This window comes from Balaenoptera ricei, chromosome 3, assembly GCF_028023285.1.
Source record: "Balaenoptera ricei isolate mBalRic1 chromosome 3, mBalRic1.hap2, whole genome shotgun sequence".
NCBI lineage: Eukaryota > Metazoa > Chordata > Mammalia > Artiodactyla > Balaenopteridae > Balaenoptera > Balaenoptera ricei.
The window spans coordinates 73,266,954-73,288,717 of NC_082641.1; the positions used below are offsets into that span (position 1 = coordinate 73,266,954).

General features: G+C 36.8%; 1 protein-coding gene across 1 annotated transcript in view; it reads left to right on the plus strand.

The window, feature by feature from the left end:
• ADGRV1 (adhesion G protein-coupled receptor V1) overlaps positions 1 to 21,764 on the plus strand; it is a 531,821-nt gene that overhangs the window by 211,383 nt on the left and 298,674 nt on the right. Inside the window, exons 79-82 of the mRNA XM_059919079.1 lie at positions 9,326 to 9,510; positions 14,820 to 15,069; positions 15,596 to 15,735; positions 17,272 to 17,432. Coding sequence (XP_059775062.1) covers positions 9,326 to 9,510; positions 14,820 to 15,069; positions 15,596 to 15,735; positions 17,272 to 17,432 — 736 coding nt within the window. The remainder of the gene's footprint in view (positions 1 to 9,325; positions 9,511 to 14,819; positions 15,070 to 15,595; positions 15,736 to 17,271; positions 17,433 to 21,764) is intronic.

Consider the following 21,764-nt stretch of genomic DNA (forward strand, 5'->3'; position numbering starts at 1 on the left):
TGTCCAGTCTTACATTTAGGTCTCTAATCCATTTTGAGTTTATTTTTGTTTATGGTGTTAGGGAGTGTTCTCATTTCATTCTTTTACATGTAGCTGTCCAGTTTGCCCAGCACCACTTTTTGAAGAGATTGTCTTTTCTCCATTGTATATGCCCTTGCCTCGTTTGTCATAGATTAGTTGACCATAGGTGTGTGGGTTTATCTCTGGACTTTCTTTCCTGCTCTGTGATCTATATTTCTGTTTTTGTGCCAGTACCATATTGTCTTAATTACTGTAGCTTTGCAGTATAGTCTGAAGTCAGGGAGTCTGATTCCTCCCGCTCCATTTTTTTCCCTCAAGACTGCTTTGGGTGTTTGGGGTCATTTGTGTCTCCATAAAAATTTTAAGATTTTTTGTTCTAGTTTTGTAAAAAATGCCATTGGTAATTTGATAGGGATTGCATTGAATCTGTAGATTGCTTTTGGTAGTATAGTCATTTTCGCAATGTTGCTTCTTCCAAGCCAAGAACATGGTATACGTCTCCATCTGTTTATATCATCTTTAATTTCTTTCATCAGTGTTTTTATAGTTTTCTGCATACAGGTCTTTTGTCTCCCTTGCTAGGTTTATTCCTAGGTTTTTTATTCTTTTTGATGCAATGGCAAATGGGAGTATTTCCTTAATTTCTCTTTCAGACTTTTCATCATTAGTGTATAGAAATGCAAGAGATTTCTGTGCATTAATTTTGTATCCCGCAACTTTACCAAATTCATTGATCAGCTCTAGTAGTTTTCTGATGCCATCTTTAGGATTCTCTATGTATACTATCATGTCATCTGCAAACAGTGACAGTTTTACTTCTTCTTTTCCAATTTGTATTCCTTTTATTTCTTTTTCTTCTCTGATTACCGTGGCTAGGACTTCCAAAGCTATGATGAATAATAGTGGTGAGAGTGGACATCCTTGTCTCGTTCCTGATCTTAGAGGAAATGCTTTCAGTCTTTCACCCTTGAGAATGATGCTTGCTGTGGGTTTGTCATATATGACCTTTATTATGTTGTGGTAACTTCCCACTATGCCCACTTTCTAGAGACTTTTTATCATAACTGGGTGTTGAATATTGTCAAAACCTTTTTCTGCGTCTATTGAGATGATCATATGGTTTTTATTGTTCAATTTGTTAATATGGTGTATCACATTGATTGCTTTGCGTGTATTGAAGAATCCTTGCATCCTTGGGATAAATCCCACTTGATCATGGTGTATGATCCTTTTAATGTGTTGTTGGATTCTGTTTGCTAGTAATTTGTTGAGGATTTTTGCATCTATATTCATCAGTGATATTGGTTGTAATTTTCTTTTTTAGTAGTATCTTTGTCTGGTTTTGGTATCAGGGTGATGGTGGCCTCGTAGAATGAGTTTGGGAGTGTTCCTTCCTCTGCAATTTTTTGGAAGAGTTTGAGAAGGATGGGTGTTAGCTCTTCTCTAAACATTTGATAGAATTCATCTGTGAAGCCATCTGGTCCTGGACTTTTGTTTATTGGAAGATTTTTAATCACAGTTTCAATTTCATTACTTGTGATTGGTCTGTTCATATTTTCTTTTTCTTCCTGGTTCAGTCTTGGAAGGTTACACCTTTCTAGGAATTTGTCCATTTCTTCCAGGTTGTCCATTTTATTGGCATAGAGTTGCTTGTAGTAGTCTCTTAGGATGCTTTGTATTTCTGCCGTGTCTGTTGTAACTTCTCCCTTTTCATTTCTAATTTTATTGATTTGAGTCCTCTCCCTCTTTTTCTTGATGAGTCTGGCTAGTGGTTTATCAATTTTGTTTATCTTCTCAAAGAACCAGCTTTTAGTTTTATTGATCTTTGCTATTGTTTTCTGTTTCTATTTCATTTATTTCTTCTCTGATCTTATGATTTCTTTCCTTCTACTGATCTTTGAGTTTCGTTTGTTCTTCTTTCTCTAATTCCTTTAGGTGTAAGGTTAGATTGTTTAGTTGAAATTTTCTTGTTTCTTGAGGTAGGCTTGTATCGCTATAAACTTCCCTCTTAGAACTGCTTTTGCTGCATCCCACAGGTTTTGGATCATGTTTTCGTTGTCATTTGTCTCTAGGTATTTTTTGATTTCCTCTTTGATTTCTTCAGTGACCTCTTGGCTGTTTAGTAATGTATTGTTTAGCCTCCATGTGTTTGTGTTTCTCATGTTTTTTTCCCTGTAATGGATTTCTAATCTCATAGCGTTGTGGTCAGAAAAGATGCTGGATATGATTTCAGTTTTCTTAAATTTACTGAGGCTTGATTTGTGACCCAAGATGTGATCTCTCCTGGAGAATGTTCCATGTGCACTTGAGAAGAAAGTGTAATCTGCTATTTTTGGATGGAATGTCCTATAAATATCAACTAAATCTATGTGGTCTGTTGTGTCATTTAAAGCTTGTGTTTCCTTATTAATTTTCTGTTTAGATGATCTGTCCATTGGTGTAAGTGAGGTGTTAAAGTCCCCCACTATTATTGTGTTACTGTCGATTTCCTCTTTTAGAGCTGTTAGCGGTTGCCTTATGCATTGAGGTGCTCCTATGTTGGGTGCATATATATTTATAATTGTTATATCTTCTTTTTGGATTGATTCCTTGACCATTATGTAGTATCCTTCCTTGTCTCTTGTCACATTCTTTATTTTAAAGTCTATTTTATCTGATATGAGTATTGCTACTCCAGTTTTCTATTGATTCCATTTGCATGGAATATCTTTTTCCATCCCCTCACTTTCAGTCCGTATGTGTCCCTAGGTCTGAAGTGGGTCTCTTGTAGACAGCATATAGATGAGTCTTGTTTTTGTATCCATTCAGCGAGCCTGTGTCTTTTTGTTGGAGCATTTAATCCATTCACGTTTAAGATAATTATCGATATGTATGTTCCTGTGACCATTTTCTTAATTGTTATGGGTTTGTTTTTGTAGGTCCTTTTCTTCTCTTGTGTTTCCCTCTTAGAGAAGTTCCTTTAGCATTTGTTCTACAGCTGGTTTGGTGGTGCTGAATTCTCTTAGCTTTTGTTTTTCTGTAAAGCTTATGATTTCTCCATCAAATCTGAATGTGATCCTTGCTGGGTAGAGTAATCTTGGTTGTAGGTTCTTCCCTTTCATCACTTTAAATATATCATGCCATTCCCTCCTGGCTTGTAGAGTTTCTGCTGAGAAATCAGCTGTTAACCTTATGGGAGTTCCCTTGTATGTTATTTTTCGTTTTTCCCTTGTTGCTTTCAATAATTTTTCTTTGTTTTTAATTTTTGTCAATTTCATTACTGTGTGTCTTGGTGTCTTTCTCCTTTGGTTTATCCTTCCAGGGACTGTCTGTGCTTCCTGGACTTGGGTGGCTATTTCCTGTCCCATGTTAGGGAAGTTTTCAACTATAATCTCTTCAAATATTTTCTTGGGTCCTTTTTCTCTCTCTTCTCCTTCTGGGACCCCTATAATGCGAATGTTGTTGCATTTAATATTGTCCCAGAGGTCTCTTAGGGTGTCTTGATGTCTTTTCATTCTTTTTTCTTTATTCTGTTCCGTGGCTGTGAATTCCACCATTCTGTCTTCCAGGTCACTTATCCGTTCTTCTGCCTCAGTTATTCTGCTATTGGTTCCTTCTAGTGTATTTTTCAATTCAGTTATTGTATTGTTCATCTCCGTTTGTTTGTCCTTTATTCTTCTAGGTGTTTGTTCCTTAATTCTTCTAGGTCTTTGTTAAATATTTCTTGCATCTTCTTGATCTTTGCCTCCATTACTTTTTACGAGGTCCTGCATCATCTTCACTATCATTATTCTGAATTCTTTTTCCTGGAAGTTTTCCTGTCTCTACTTCATTTTGTTGTTTTTCTGGCGTTTCATCTTGTTCCTTCATCTGGTACAAAGTCCTCTGAATTTTCATCTTGTCTATCTTTCTCCAAATATGGTTTTTGTTCCACAGGCTGCAGGATTTTAGTTCTTCTTGCTTCAGTTTTCTGCCCTCTGGTGGGTGAGGCTGCAGGCTGGCTTCTTTGATGGTCACAGGATGAGTTTCTGCAGCTCCAGAGGTGCAGAAATATCCTCTTCAGATGTCTGCTTCAGAATAAGAAAATCTTTCCCAGATATCCCCTTGCAGACCTCTATTACCGCTCTTTGGCTAGAACTGGGACATATGACTGCCCCTGAACCAGTCACAGGAGAGGGGAATGACATTTTGATAAGTGATAACTAGACTAATTAGGTTCAATCTTCCTGAACTGAGAATTTGGCACGTTATTGCCTGAAAGAAAGGTGGATGGATACCCAACACGTTGCAGTTCTTGGAATGACTCTTCACACCCGCCAGTAAGAATCTGTTTATGTGAAGATCTCTTTCCTGCTAGTGTTGGAGGGTCTCCTGCGGAGGCTGGGGGTGGCTGTGGCTCACCGTGAGGACCTCCTTCATTTCTTTTTCATTTATTTCTGATCTGATCTTTATGATTTCTTTCCTTCTGCTAACTTAGGGTTTTTTTGTTCTTCTTTCTCTAATTGCTTTAGGTGTAAGGTTAGGTCGCTTAGTTGAGATGTTTCTTGTTTCTTGTGGTAGCATTGTATTGCTATAAACTTCCCTCTTAGATCTGCTTTTGCTGCATCCCATAGGTTTTGGGTCGTCGTGTTTTCATTGTTATTTGTTTCTAGGTATTTTTTTATTTCTTCAGTGATCTCTCAGTTATTAAGTAGTGTATTTTTTAGTGTTTGTATTTTTTACAGATTTTTTCGTATAATTGATATCTAGTCTCATAGCATTGTGGTCAGAAAAGATACTTGATACGATTTCTATTTTCTCTAATTTACCAAGGCTTGAATTGTGACCCACGATGTGATCTATCCTGCAGAATGTTTCATGAGCACTTGAGAAGAAAGTGTATTCTGTTGTTTTTGCATGGAATGTCCTATTAATATCAATTAATTCTATCTTGTTTAATGTGTCATTTAAAGCTTGTGTTTCCTTATTTATTTTCATTTTGGATGATCTGTCCATTGGTGAAAGTGGGGTGTTAATGTCCCCTACTATGATTGTGTTACTGTCAATTTCCTCTTTTATGGCTGTTAGCATTTGCCTGATGTATTTAGGTTCTCCTTTGTTGGGTTCATAAACATTTACAGTTGTTTTATCTTCTTCTTTGATTGATCCCTGATCATTACGTAGTGTCCTTCTTTGTCTCTTGTAATAGTCTCTATTTTAAAGTCTATTTTTTCTGATATGAGAATTGCTACTCCAGTTTTCTTTTGATTTTCATTTGCATGGAATATGTTTTTCCATCCCCTCACTTTCAGTCTGTATGTGTCTACGTCTGAAGTGGGTCTCTTGTAGACAGCATATATACGGGTCTTGTTTTTGTATCCATTCCGCCAGTCTGTGTCTTGGTTGGGAGCATTTAATCCATTCACATTTCAGGTAATTATCGATATGTATGTTCCTATTATCATTTTCTTAATTGTTTTGGGTTTGTTATTGTAGGTCTTTTCCTTCTCTTGTGTTTCCTGCCTAGAGAAGTTCCTTTAGCATTTGTTGTAATGATGGTTTGGTGGTGCTGAATTCTCTTAGGTTTTGCTTGTCTGTAAAGGTTTTAATTTCTCTGTCGAATCTGAATGAGATCCTTGCTGGGTAGACTGGTCTTGGTTATAGGTTTTTCCCTTTCATCACTTTAAGTATGTCTTGCCACTCCCTTCTGGCTTGCACAGTGTCTGCTGAAAGATCAGCTGTTAACCTTATGGGGATTCCCTTGTATGTTATTTGTTGTTTTTCCCTTTTTGCTTTTAATATTTTTTCTTTGTATGTAATTTTTGACGGTTTGATTAATATATGTCTTGGCGTGTTTCTCCGTGGATTTATCCTGTATGGGACTCTCTGTGCTTCCTGCACTTGATTGACTATTTTCTTTCCCATATTAGGGAAGTTTTCAACTATAATCTCTTCAAATATTTTCTCAGTCCCTTTCTTTTTCTCTTCTTCTTCTGGTACCCGTATAATTCAAATGTTGTCCCAGAGGTCTCTAAGACTGTCCTCAATTCTTTTCATTCTTTTTTCTTTTTTCTGCTCTGCCTTAGTTATTGCCACTATTTTATCTTCCAGGTCAGTTATCTGTTCTTCTGCCTCAGTTGTTTTTCTATTGACTCCTTGTAGAGAATTTTAAATTTCATTTATTGTGTTGTTCATCTCTGTTTGCTCTTTCGTTCTTCTAGGTCCTTGTTAAACGTTTCTTGTATTTTCTCCATTCTATTTCCAAGATTTTGGATCATCTTTACTATCATTAGTCTGAATTCTTTTTCAGGTAGACTGCCTATTTCCTCTTCATTTGTTTGGTGTGGTGGGTTTTTACCTTGCTCCTTCATCTGCTGTGTTTTTCTCTCTCTTCTCATTATGCTTAACTTACTGTGTTTTGGGTCTCCTTTTCGCAGGCTGCAGTTTTGTAGTTCCCGTTGTTTTTGGTGTCTGCCCCCAGTGGGTGAGGTTGGTTCTGTGAGTTGTGTAGGCTTCCTGGTGGAGGGGACTGGTGCCTGTGTTCTGGTGGATGAGGCTGGATCATGTCTTTCTGGTGGGCAAGACCACGTCCTGTGGTGTGTTTTGGGGTGTCTGTGACCTTATTATGATATTAGGCAGCCTCTCTGCTAATTGGTGGGGTTGTGTCCCTCTCTTGCTAGTTGTTTTGCATAGGGTGTCCAGCACTGTAGCTTGCTGGTTGTTGAGTGGAGCTGGTGTTAGCGTTGACATGGAGATCTCTGGGAGAGCTTTTGCCACTTGATATTATGTGGAGCTGGGAGGTCTCTGGTGGACTAATGTCCTGAACTTGGCTCTCCCACGTCAGAGCCACGGGCCTGACACCCAGCCAGAGCACCAGGACCCTGTCAGCCACATGGCTCAGAAGAAAAGGGAGAAAAAAAGAAAGAAAGAGAATAATAAAATAAAAAGAAATAAAGTTATTAAAATAAAAGAAGAAAATTATTAAAAATCAAATAATTGAAAAGTAATAAAAGAAAAGAAAAAAGAAAGAAAGAAGATAGCAACCAAACCAAAAAACCAATCCACCAGTGATGAGAAGCACTGAATACTATATTAAAAAAACAAACAAACAAAAAAACAGACCGACAGAACCCTAGGACAAATGGCAAAAGCAAAGCTATATAGACAAAATCACCCAAAAAGTATACACATACATGCTCACAAAAAGAGAAAAAGGAAAATAAAATCTATATATAAAAAAGAGAAAAAGGAATAGAGCAACCAATCAATAAAGAAATCTATCAATGATAATGAACTCTAAATACTAAACTGAGATAAACATAAAACCGGAAACCCATCAGTCACCTACAGCAAACCCCAAGTCTACACTTGCTCCCAAAGTCTACTGCCTCAATTTTGGGATGATTCATTGTCTATTCAGGTATTCCACAGATGCAGGGTACATCAAGTTGATTGTGGAGATTTAATCTGCTGCTCCTGAGGCTGCTGGGTGAGATTTCCCTTTCTCTTCTTTGTTCGCGCAGCTCCTGGGGTTCAGCTTTGGATTTGGCCCTGCCTCTGCTTGTAGGTCGCCTGAGGGCGTCTTTTGGGAAGTCTGAGGTCTTATGAAAGCGTTCAATAGGTTTTTTGTAGGAATTGTTCCACATGTAGATGTATTTCTGATGTATTTGTGGGGAGTAAGGTGATCTGCATGTCTTACGCCTCCGCCTACTTGAAGGTCTCCCCCCTTGTTTTATTTTTTGTGTGCTTTGCTGAAAGAAACTTTCTGTTACCCTTGAATATGTATGAAAGTTTGAGTGGCTCTAGAATTCTTGGATCACAGCCTTTAAGTCTTGAAACTGCTTATGTTGCTCTGCTGGCTTCTGTCATTCCATTTGCAAAAAAAGTCTGATGTCAGATTGAATTTTTATTTCTCTGTTAGTAATTTTTTTCCTGTCTGATTTCTGGTAAGAGTTTTTTAAAACTCTTGAAATTATATTTAAACATCACCCAAATACATCTGGTATTGTTTCTTTTCCTAATTTTCTCTGGCATAAAGCAAATTCTGCATTTTAGACATATTTCTTTAGCTTATCAAGGATCTGTGTTGGTTTTGTCTTCTACCTAATATTTTATATGCTTGTTGTATCTTATGGGTTTGTCCCATTTGTCTGTAATATTTTCTCTGAGTTCTGGGAGTGTTCCTTGAGCTTATTTTTCATTTAACATATTCAGTCTGATCGTTTTAGTAACCAATGGGCTGTTCCCTGTCTCCCCATTGTAGTTTTTACCTTGTTAAATTTCATTTTGTACCTTTTATCTTTTCCCTGTGGATTATTCTCCATTCTTCCTAATAGTCTTTAAGATGGCTACTCTTATAAACTTAAATCTTCAGCCATCATCTTGGCACTCTATAGATTACAAAGTTATAAAAAAAATATAGAGAACATTGAGCCACTTTCTCAGTGAGCTCAACTAGTAGCAGTAACAGAAAAATCATTTCAACATTGTCATAAGTTCATTAGTAAAAATATGTGCAAGTTACAGAGTGTAATCATGTATGCCAGCAGCTGGGGCATAGGGTAGAAATCACAGAAAAAGTGATGACTAATTTGGATTTTGAAGAATTAATAGGGACTCCTCAGGTATCTAAGAGTATAGTGGAATAACAAGTCAGTGGCTTCACACCCATGCTTACTCTGACAGTAAAAATGTGTCGCCCATCATTCATGTGAGGGGTAAAAATTAAATCATGAAGGCTATTTTCCTCTTACTCTCCTTGTCCCTCAAACAACAAATAACCCAGTCCTTTCAGGTAGGAAGGCTCATACTTACCAATAAAGGCAAGAGTATCAGGAGCCCTTGACTACTCTTGGTTGGAAAAGGATTTTCTCATTTGATGTTTGAGAAATTTAGTGATATGTGGTGGCTTCTGTCCAATAAAAAACAGATAAGAATAAATTTGCTTCTATTATAGACAAATATTCTTGTGTCTGTTTCCTTAGTGTTGGTCAAAAGAAAACAGAATCTTGGGGTAGGTGTAAAAGTGAGATTAATTTGACTCGTGATGTTAATTATTGTAGTTAAAATTAAGTGACCCATGCAACTGTTTGGGGCTTTATCTAGATATTAAATAGAAAATATTTTGGTGATTATGCCTTTTCTTTATAAAATGATTATTTATGCTTTTTAAAGTACAGATGTATTTGAAATATGATTCTGATGCTAACTTCTCTTAAATTCTTCATAGGTTCATCTTTATTTTTGTTAATGTTAGTAACTGGTAATAAAGAACAAGTTATACCATATATATCATTTAAGCAGTTTATTTTTGAACATATATTTTCATACTTGGATTTTTTTCCAGATAACTGTTGAAGGAAAGAAGCAAGCATTAAGCATTGAAAGCCGAAATCTTTTCTATGAGATTCTTTGTGCTCTTGTTAATCCAAAACGCAAGGACACTAGGGGATTCAGTCACTTTACTGAAGTGACAGAGAACTTTGCCTTTTCTCTACTGACTGATGTTACTTGTGGCTCTCTTGGTGAAAAGTAAGTATCATTTAATATAGTAGCAGTACCTTATATGTATTCCTTCATAGTTTACAAAGTAATATGCAGTACAAATTGACATTTAACTGATGTAACTAAGGATTATACAATCAATACATAGTACCTAATGGGCAAATTAAGTTAATTATTTGAAGAAACAAAGAAACTACATCAAGAAAAATTAATTTATACTGTCAGTAATATATTCCTCTTGTTTTGAAGGTTCTTTTAAAAATAAAAATGTGTTATTGCTTACTCCTATTTATATAATGAGTAGAAGATACATTCTGAATAGAAAAAAAAGCAAGATGATTCCGACTTTTAGACATATTTTAGGCCATATTTTTTACTGTGGTAAAATATACATAAGATGAAATTTACCATGTAAACTATTTTTAGGTGTACAGATCAGTGGCATTTAGTATATTCACACTGTTGCAACCATCACCACTTGCATCTCCAGAACTGTCATCTTCTCAAATTGAAAATCTTTACCCATTAAGCAGTAACTCCCCTTTCCTCCCTTCCCCCAGCCCTGGTAACCTCTATTCTACTTTTCAGTCTCTATGAATTTGCCTATTCTAGGCACCTCATAAGTGGAATCATACAATATTTGTCCTTTGTGTCTGGTGTACTTTGCTTAGCATAATGTCTTCAAGGTTAATCCATGTTGTAGCATGTGTCAGAATTTCACTCCTTTTTTTTTTTTTTTTAATTTATTTATTTATTTATTTATTTATGACTGTGTTGAGCCTTCGTTTCTGTGTGAGGGCTTTCTCTAGTTGCGGCAAGTGGGGACCACTCTTCATCGCGGTGCGCAGGCCTCTCACCATCGCGGCCTCTCTTGTTGCGGAGCACAGGCTCCAGACGCGCAGGCTCAGTAATTGTGGCTCACGGGCCCAGTTGCTCCGTGGCATGTGGGATCTTCCCAGACCAGGGCTCGAACCCGTGTCCCCTGCATTGGCAGGCAGATTCTCAACCACTGCGCCACCAGGGAAGCCCTCACTCCCTTTTTAAAAAAAGTTTTTTTAAATTGACGTATAGTTGATTTACAATGTTGTGTTAGCTTCTGCTCTATAGCAAAGTGATTCAGTTATAATATATATACATTCTTTTTTACATTCTTTTCCATTATGGTTTATCACAGGATATTGAATATAGTTCTCTGCTCTATACAGTAGGACCTTGTTGTTTATCCATTCTATATATAATAGTTTGCATCCGCTAACCCCAAACCCCCAACTGATCCCTCCCCCTACCCTTGGCAACCGTTTCTGTTCTCTATGTCTGTGAATCTGTTTCTGTTTTGTAGATAGGTTCATTTGTGTCATATTTTAGATTCCACATATAAGTGATATTGTTTGTTATTTTTCTTTCTGACTTACTTCACTTAGTATGATAATTTCTAGGTCCATCCATGTTGCTGCAAATGGCATTATTTCATTCTTTTTGTTTCTATGTAGTATTCCATTGTATATATGTACCACATCTTCTTTATCCATTCCTCTGCTGAAGGACATTTAGGTTGTTTCTATGTCCTGGCTATTGTAAATAGAGCTGCAATGAACATTGTGGTACATGACTCTTTTTGAATTATGGTTTTCTCAGGGTATATGCCCAGGAGTGGGATTGCTGGATCATATGGCAACTCTATTTTTAGCTTTTTGAGGAAACTCCATTTTGTTTTCCATAGTGGCTGCACCAACTTACATTCCCACCAATAGTGTAGGAGGGTTCCCTTTTGCCCACACCCTCTCCAGCATTTGTTATTTGTAAGTTTTTTAAGATGGCTATTCTGACTGGTGTGAGGTAGTACCTCATTGTAGTTTTGATTTGCATTTCTCTAATAATTAGCCATGTTGAGCATCTTTTCATGTGCCTATTGGCCATCTGTATGTCTTTTTTGGAAAAATGTCTATTTAGATCTTCTGCCCATTTTTTGATTGGGTTTTTGTTTTTTTGTTGTTGAGTTGTATGAGCTGTTTGTATATTTTGGAGATTAAGCCGTTGTCAGTTGCATTATTTGCAAATATTTTCTTCCAGTCTGTAGGTTATCTTTTCGTTTTGTTTATGGTTTCCTTTGTTGCATAGGAGCTTGTAAGTTTGATTAGGTCCCATTTACTTATATTTGCTTTTGTTTCTATTGCCTTGGGAGACTGAGCTAAGAAAACATTGGTACGAGTTATGTCAGAGAATGTTTTTCCTATGCTTTTCTTCTAGGAGTTTTATGGTGTCATGTCTTATGTTTAAGTCTTTAAGCCATTTTGAGTTTTTGTGTATGGTGTGAAGGTGTGTTCTAACTTCATTGATTTACATGAAGTGTCTGTCCAACTTTCCCAACACCACTTGCTGAAGAGACTGTCTTTTTTCCATTGTATATTCTTGCCTCCTTTGTTTAAGATTAATTGACCATAGGTGTGTAGGTTTATTTCTGGGCTCTCTATTCTGTTCTGTTGATCCATATCAACTTTTAGACATACTTTAATATACTGTTAATTGTGCTTCTCCCTGGAGTTTTGGTTCAGTTTCATCCATTTGGAGGCAGTTCTCTGAATGTTGTTGAACTTCAGAATCTATTGTTTTAGAACATATTGTTGAACTTCAGAAATGTTGTTTCATGGCTGGAGTTTCAGGGCAGCGAGCAAGCAAGAGGAAAAGGAAAAAATAAAATGTGGTTTGTGTTATTAACTATATAGTTAATTTTGTAACTATATGTTAATATTCTCCACTTCTGGTGTTTTATTGATAAATTACATTCATAAGGTAAATTGGATCATTGTAGTACAAAGACCTAAATCATGTTTTAATTCTGTTTGACTTAGCATAAAAATAGCTCATAATAGAACATGGTTGGAAGTTGATATTTCCCTCCAATTTTCACAGAGTACTATGTTATTTAAAAAACAATTATTGTTATTTAATGGGACATGTCTGATTAAAAGTGTTGTTTAGTGAAGTCAGATATTTCATAGCTTTACATAGTCCCAGTCCTTTCTCTTTGTTTTTCTATATTTATGGAAGATCACCAGGATGTTGAGATAGTCATAGACGTGAACCATCTACCCTGCTGTGCATGTTGATTCCATCTGTGCACTCAAAGGTCTGGTGAGAACTCAAAAGGGTATAAAATGCACAAAAGGAGTGGCTTTTTCTGTCTTGTTGCCTAATGTATTCTCAGGGCCTAGAACAGTGTCTGGTACATGGTAGGTTGTCAGTGGTTATGGTATAATGAGTGAATAGAATGAATAAAGGAATCAATGCTTTTTTGGCCATGTGCATCGTCCCTGTAGACTTGCTGTTTCGCATGTGTAATGGCAGTCAGGCAAGAGGAGCGAGCATGGCATATTTGGGGAAATCATCAATTGGGGAGATCATCTACCTTTAAAGATTGAATATAGAATACGTTAGGTAGGGTATGTGTATGTGTGTGTAGGAATCCGATTTAGGATTTTAGAGCCGTCATGTTGAAGACTATGTTAAAGATGAGTTTTTTTAACTCAGGGAACTCTAAAGATGTTGACCATTCTAATATGCATTATTTATACATTGTCTTAAGCAGTATTCAGGGGCATCTACTGAGAGTGAAGGGTTTGGGAATAGAGCAGGGATATTGAGGACAATGATGGTATCTAGAACAACCGTTTGGAAGCCAAGTAAAAACAATGTCAAGTGGCATTGAGAGTCTGACTGAAGTCGGTCATTGTGGATTTGTAGTGGTGCCAATCTACATGTGAGGTTTTCCCCCTCATTTAAGCCTAGGTGTAAAGCAGATTTGGGGATTGATCAAAGTGAGTGCATTGGAAGGGCATGGATATAGGAGGTTAAAGTGTCAGGGAGAGTGTAGTTGTCGTCAGGCCCTCTTAAGGGGCCAGGGATTTGACACACTTGTGTCAAGGTTGGGTAGAGTCACTGTACATGTTGTGTTGGTCTCAGAATGCCAACGTAATGGGGTCCCTGATAGCGCTGATGGGCTAAATATCAGAAGATTCCAGGGTGGGTGGGTAGGGGGTAGGTTCACTGGTCTCAGTCACATTGTACCTGGTCAGGGGTGGGGAGGTCGACAGTGGCAGCTTTTTAGCTCTGAGTCACCAGTGAAGATGTAGGAAGCTAGATGGGAAGATGAAGAGATGAGCTTTTTATAAGCTGTTGTGGAGGTGCAGATGGCCTATATGGATTGAAATGTTTTAATAGGAGTCTTGGACACAGGGGTCTAGAGCCTGGATGAATGGCTGGACTAAAGATAGATGTTTAAAGGTACCAATTCAAATGTGGTAGTTAAAGATTTTTTTAAAAGAAAGTATATAGCTAGAGGAAAAAGTTGGCCCTTACCCTTTCCTTTCTTTTTCAAATCTTCTGTTTAAAATTCTCAACTCCATTTCCCAGGTTAGGGGCCTTGACGAGGTATTTGTATCCATGATACATTTATACATATTCAGCATCTCTTGTGGCCCATGTAACTTTTAAAACTTAATGCATGATTTTTATCCTAATATATTCTCCATACTTTTTGAGGCAGGTTTCAGGTATGATTCACCTTTGTGTCTCTTCATTGTTTGCAAACATGATAGATCCACAGAAAAAATGTATCAGATTTTTTGGAGGACTGGTTAAAAAATACAGATTCGTAGAACCTCTAGCCTCCCCCAGGCAAGGTTTCTGATTTAGTAAGAATGGTATGTGATCTAGAAATCTGTATTTTAAAACAAACTTCAAGGTGATTTCAACACACACTGAGGTTTGGAAGCAATTTCACTGAGCACAGGATCTCTTGCCTAGGGAATGTTGAAAACAGAGTTGTTAAATGGATAAAGATCCCTGCTCAGGGCTGTTTCTTTTATCAGATATATGGTTAAATTCGAAATGCTCTGATGGCTTAGAAAGGGGTGAGGTAAACTTGATGAAAACATGGCTGTAGGTATATAAGTTTTATGATATTCTTGAATATAAAGCAGAGTTTCAGTTTAGTGATGCATCCTTTCCTCAACCTATTCCACCAATGATGATGTGACTAATACAGAAAAGTACATTTTATAGCCACAGATCTGATATCTGTGAAACAGCTTTCAAAAGCCCATGTTTTAGGTTATAAGGGGGATCCGGCAAGGGGATGCAGAAAGTTCTGTGCAGAAAATCCTAACAATTCACCATAAAAGAACTGAAAGCACATTCTCTTTACTGCTCCTGGGTAGGTAGTGTCATGGTTATACATAAAGAACAGAGCTCCAATGTGATGAATTTTAACAAATATGAGTAGATATACATATGCAAATGCATGCCATTTTAGCAGAACCTTTGCTTTTCTGTCATAGAAGCAAAACCATCCTTGACAGTTGCCCGTATTTGTCCATACTGGCTCTTCACTGGTACCCTCAGCAAATCAACGGGCACAAGTTTGAAGGAAAAGAAGGTGATTATATTCGAATTCCAGAGAGGTTATTGGATGTTCCAGATGCAGAAATAATGGCCGGGAAAAGTATATGTGAATTAGTCCAGTTTACAGAGTATAGCAGCCAGCAGTGGTTTATAACTGGAACTAATCTTCATGCCCTGAAAAATAAGGTAATCTATCATTTAAAGAATTACGTGGTTAGAATCTGATTTTTCCTTAGCAAACATATTCCTCAGGATACATTCACTTGATCAGATTTGTGGTAAGTGCTAGACATGGCGAGCTAATTACGAAACATGTCCTATCTTTATGAGCTAGTTGTAAAATGTTTAGTCTCAAAAATAGTTGGAAATATTTCCTTCATGTTTTATTAAGTAAAAATATATATATAAGTGGAGAAGTGAAAAAAAAAAACATAGCTTTCTCTAATGCTATATCGTATTGTATATCCCGCTTGTGATGAAGTCTGACAATGAAAGTCTGTCAGCTGGAGACTGCTCAGTAGCTGGAGTAGAGGTAGAATGTTTGCAGTGGAAAACCAACAAGACGCCCTGCATTCATAAGCTATGAATAATAGTGACATTAAGCAAGTAGCTAAAATGACTAGAAAAATGAAGCAAAGTTCAGAATGGGAGATTCAGTCATGACATTAATTTGAAAAAGTCATTACATTTTCTATTCTTTTTGGCCTTTTAGGTATTATCTTTGAGTGTGAAAGGCCAGAGTTCACAACCCCTGACCAACAACAATGAAATTCTCTACAGGATTTATGCTGCTGAGTCTAGAATTGTTCCCCAGACACCTCTGTGTCTCCTTTGGAATCAGGCTGCTGCAAGGTACTTGTTAATAATTCTTTAAAATCAGAATTTGTTCCTTCTCCATTCCAGTATCATTAAGCCCAGTTTTTTTTTGTACTGAACATAGAGGTCTCAGGTGAGATTTTAGACTGGAGAATAACCTCTACACTAAATGAGACAAAGCAGCATAGGAAATGGTCTAGCCTTGTGCAGGTGGCAAATGCAACCAAACAATTTAAATATGTGTTTAACACATTATGTACTCCTTTATTATTACAACTTTCATGGGACTTAGTGTGAGTTCTACTCAATTCAGATAACCTCCCTGTGGTTATTGGTTAATTTATTGAGCAGGGAAGGAATTTCTTTTGACCCCTTCCATCTGGGCTTGTGGTTCTGGATCTGCTGCTCTATGTTTAGAGGGATTAGTAGGGATTTATAATTCTAGTGCACATATGACTTGGACTACATTTTGGGATTAAAGCCATGCACAAGAATGGGAAGAAGAGCGTGATTCTTTCTTTAACTCTCCTTGGCCTAAAACATGTTTCTGAGCACTTCTGTCTCTGGGAGCTCAACCAGGGCTGCAGGGTCAGGCATTGCTGGCGTAGAAGGTTTAGGGTTCAAATCAGTCACTAGGTTCTGTTTGTTACTGACTTACAGCCACACCAACTAAAATTCTAAAGAGGGTTCAACAGCTTACTTGGGTAACCAACTGTCCTTCAAACACCAAAACTCTCCTTAGTCTCATTGTGAAAAAATAATTTTCCATTGAAATTCCTAATGTCCGAGGACACATCTTAAACCTAATACATAGATACCTACAATCCTCAATATATAATTAATACTGAATGTTTCAAGCTTGAATCTGCAGTTGGGATTAAGAAGTTTTATGTCCTTAGAAAAGTAAAGGGATCAAGAATCACTGGAAGGGAAGAGGCTCAATCGGTAGTCACTGAGGGATTCTCAGAAGGCATGGAATGTGACACTATATTTGCTATAATCGTGACAGTTATTGTGGTAAAAGCCAAACCTTATAGAAGGAAACACCTGAAAGAACCCTGGGAAACATTTACGTAATACAACTGGCTCAAAATCCAAAAAAGATGAGGGAGGAAACTTAGAAAAGCATGTAAGTAATTTATGTGGTTCAAAATAAAGGAGTTGTGAAAAAATGAGGAAGGGTGAACACTGCACATTTGATGGCTGTGTTGACCTTTTGGTATTCTTGAATGCTAGGGAAGAGTACTTTCTGTTGAACACCTTGAGTGTGTTTGCTTTAGATTAGGTAGGGACTGCTAATACTGCTCTTTTGAGAGGACCAGCTTCTTCGGTGTTGGGAATGCTTCTGCAGGTTTAGTTAGTATTTAGGCTGCTTCTTAGGGTACCTGTGGGATCTGTTGTGTCATGTCTTGGACAAGATGTTCCCTCCAATGTTTCTTCTTGAAAATGTGGTCTGCTTACATCTTGAGTAAAGAACACTTAGGTTCAGTAAGTTATTTTTTCTTTAAAAGCCATCTCAACGCCTAAAGTATTGATGAAAGAGGAGTAGTGACGATTGTGTTTTTGCCCTAGCTGGTTGTCTGACAGTCAGTTTTGCAAACTGGTTGAGGACACTTCAGACTACGTGGAATGTGCCTGTTCATACATGTCCGTGTATGCAGTCTACGCCCAGACTGACAACTTGTCTTCATACAATGAAGCTTTTTTCTCTTCTGGATTTATATGTATCTCAGGTGAGTTATCGTATTTTTGAGTCAACAATTTAAAATATCGATGAGAATAAAACCCGTTTTCCCGGAGTCCTTTTATATATGCAAGATGTGGGGGTACTGTAATTCATCAACACTAGGAGAAAATAAACTTTCCCATGGTCTTGGTCATTAATTCATACAGCAGTTGTTTATGGAGGACCAACTTTGTACTGAGGGAAAGGAAAGAACAAGACATAGTTCCAACTCATCCGTAATATAAAGTACAGTGTGGGATAGAAGCTAGATAGTAAGAAAGGGTATAGTTGATAGTGCTGTGATTTAGAAGGCAGATTCTGCAGTGGAATATCAGGATTGTGTGAGATAATATAAACAAAGCATTTTGTATTTTCATTAGAAAATAAACCTATCCCTTGGGTTGATTTGTATTCTGCAGTCTAGAAGCTCTGAATATGGCTTAACCACTATGTTAAAAAAGAAATTGTCTTTCACCTTCTACATCTAGGTCCCATTTCTGGCAGGAATAGGAACTTGAGTTGTGTTAATGGCTGTCAAACTATTTACCTATAACTTAGCTTTGAATAACTATAGAATTATTCTCATTTGCTGTTTTGATTTTGTGGTTGGGAGTCTGAGAATTCCTTACACTATATTTCTGTCCCCACCCTCATCCATTCTGTGCCCTGAGTCATCTTTTACAGACGTACAGCAGCTTCTGTGAACAATATGCTACATAGAGGACTGGGTATAGGGTAACTCTGAAGCCAAATGGCCTGGGTTCAAATCCTGGTCCTGCCATTGGCTAGTTGTGAGACCTGGGCCTAATACCTCCATTTCCATACCCACAATATATGATTTTAAATTGTGTTAACAGGGTGGTAGATATACTAACTCAGACATTCTGCTTTCATGATATTTTTTGTATGTAAATGTGATTATCATTGAATTTATGTCTTTTACTTGGTGTACAAACAGTCCCCTAATAATCTTTATCGATTAGGAAAATTTTGTGGAGGTAGAAGCATGTAATTAATTATTCTTCTTTGTCCTGGTTGTTAAAATCTTTCCACTATAATTTAATATTCTGTGTCCTAGTTAAAATATTTCCACTATAATTTCATTTTATAAAGTTATATATTTTCCCTAATGTATCTTAATTCTAAACCTAACTTAGATTCAGTAGCAAAAGTTAATAATTTCTTATTCTTAAGAGCATCTTCCATAAGAATGATGTTTCTTGCTTAATAGCTTCTTCTAGGTACACAGAGTTCCAAAGTCAGATGGAGACATCCTATTTTACTTTGATGCAATCTATTTACAGAAATTTCATAGACTGATGAAATAGAGCCAAAAGGTAAAATGCTGAAATAAAATCTATTTAGATATCATTTCATGTATTTCCATAGAGACATAAATCTAAGTGCTAATATAACCCACAAAAATCCTTTGCTTGTTCTAAATACTAAACATCAAAGCAAAGAGTTTTAAAAACTAAAGAGAGAATGTTACCTTGATTTTTTTAGAAGACTAGCAGGACTGTAAAATATTTCCTGAGAGAATTGTTAATAAATATGCATTTTTGCAACTAACTCTTGAAAAGACTGCATAGATTTACTCATGTATTTGAGAACCAACACCCAAATATTAATATCTACATTTATTACTTTCGACTTGGACTCATATTTAAAATTATTGTTTTTTTTCCCCTCTGTCCATGACATATTGTAACATGGATTGCACGTTCTGTGGATCAGGAGACATAAAGTCCTATCTTTGTGCTCAGTTTCAGCTTCTGGGGAGGATGACATTCCATCCCTCTGAGGGCCCCCAGGAACGAGGCAAGAGATTTTTATATATCTTACATACACATTCTCTAACTTAGGTCAGGCCACACCAAATATCCCTCTGAATTTGGAAGCAATCTGACAAACTCTTTTCAGGACATGTGGTAACATACAATTAGACAGGAATTAAACCCTTTCTAAAAAAAGTCAGGATAGATCACAGTGTATCTGTTCCAATTCTAGTTTACAGTTCTGGTTACTTTACTAGAGCAGAACAACTAAAATGATCCAAGTGTATGAAATGGGCATGTCGGCCAAGAAGTTAATAATCCTCCATTTAGAAAGGTGAAAGACTAGGCTATATACCTGTGACTTTTAAAATTGTAAACCAGTTTATCAAATTCCAAGAAATTAAAGTTATCCCTTAAAGCTAAAAAAAGATAGAGAGGACGAGTAAATAACTGTGCACAGCAGTGTAACGTTATGGGACTCGCCTCAAAGGTGATTTGGAAGAAACACAACTTACAATAACTTTAGATGATAATGCCTTAATTTTATAGTTATTGAGGAACCTAAGCATGGTTTGAGGTACTATTACTATTTGGAGAATAATATCAAAGAAACCTGCTCTGCTTCCCATAACTCTGTTGATGTTGGTCTATCAGAGGTAGACATTGGGTTAAAATCATCCTAATTTTGACTCTGGAGTACAATCCGTATGGCCTTATGAACTTAATGAGACCCTGTAACATTCCGTAATCCACTTCGTTTTTAACATCAATACATGAACTAGGTCATGTTTGATGTACTTGTAGGTGGGTGAGTCTCCTGTTTTGAAGTGCTTTTAAGCTGAGACCTCACATTTGTTCTTTTTTGTTCTCTTATGGTGGAGAAATCCTTTAACACATTAGTCAAACTAAAGCTTTCCCTTTTAAATGATGAATAGTTTTATTTACTCTATAGATTACTAAGTATATAAATGCCAACACAATGTCATTGTTTACAGTAAGTAACAGGAGATAATTGTCTATAAATTGCTAAATACTAAGACTTACAGGATAAGTAAATCAGCACAATCCAAAATCCTTTGAAGCATGCTTATTCTTTTGTTCAGGTTTATTAAACTGCAAGACTATTCTAAAAAAAAAAAAAAAGAATATTCTAGTTGTGCTTTTATATTTTACAAGCTGATATTCTAATTGTTTTTCTAGAAAAAAAAACTCTACCACCCATTCATTTTTAATTATTTTTAAATATAAGAGATATTTACTAAATTTCTGTGTCAGATTCTTCTAAAGATATTAAGTTCATATTCACAGTAAATCATTGTCCTAAGATAGCCATTATAATTATAATTATCAAAACAGTTTCATTCTATCAAATGGGGAGTTATTTACAAGAAGAATCAAAAAAAATGTCAGAACTTAAAAAAAAAAGCAGTTTTAAGGGGTCACTGCAGGTGATAAAGAAGTCAGAGAGCTTAGTCTAATTCTGACATGGCATAAAAATGTTGGATTTCTCTAGCTATGTGTCGATAATAACATGTATTGTTTAGGATGGCCCTGACTGCAAGTGACAGAAAACAAGTCAAATATCTTCAATAAGCAGAATTTAGTTCCAGGGTTGATTAGTTCAGCACCCCAATGGCATCATCAGGGGCCCAGCCTCCTTACATTTTTCTGTTTTGCTCTCCTCAAAGGTTTTATTTTATTTTCTCCGCCTTGCCCCTACGTGGTCTTGAGCTAGCTGCAGCAGCTCTAAGCATCCCACAACTCTGCCTAGGCTTGCCAAGGGAAAAGCACTTACTTGGATCCGGTTTTAAGAGCAATGAAAACTTCCCTGAAAACCACCCAGAGCGTTTTCCTGCACATCTCTTTGACCAGAATTGTGTTCTGTGACCTTTCATAAACAGTCTTGGGACAGTTTAACACAGCACTCTCCAGTAGATCTTTCTTCGATGATGGAAATGTTCTGCCCTCTTCAGTGTGGTGGCTACTGGCTACATCTGCTTATTGAGCCCTTGAAATATGGCTGGTACAATTGGGGCCTGAATGTTTAATTCTATTTAAGTTTAATTAATTAAAATTTAAATAGCCACGTGTGGCTAGTGGCTACTGTATTGAACTTCATAGGTTACCCAGAGGTTGGTCTCCTGGCAACCTCTTCCCTCTGGAGTAAACCCTTCCCTCTAATACACAGAACTTGTGTACTCTAAGGTGTTTCGTATTGACTTTTGTTCACCCTAGAAAACTTTCCAGGATTGACAATTTTGTTTTCCTGTCCTTAGCTTATTAGTAGCTGTAATCAAGAGGCATCATGCTGAGGGGAGAGCTGCAGGAATATGGGAATCAATAGAGATGAGCAACAAAAAATAAAAAAGGTGACAGTTACAGCTAACATTAGGTGGGAGAAGAGAAAAAAACCTAAGCTAACAAGCGAATAACTGATTTAATAATCTGGTGATCATTTGGTTTTTAGATTGATCTGTAGAGAAGACAGAGATACATAAGTAAAGCAATACAAAATTTATAAATATTTTAAAGAGATTTTCATGGGAAAAAGTATTAATATT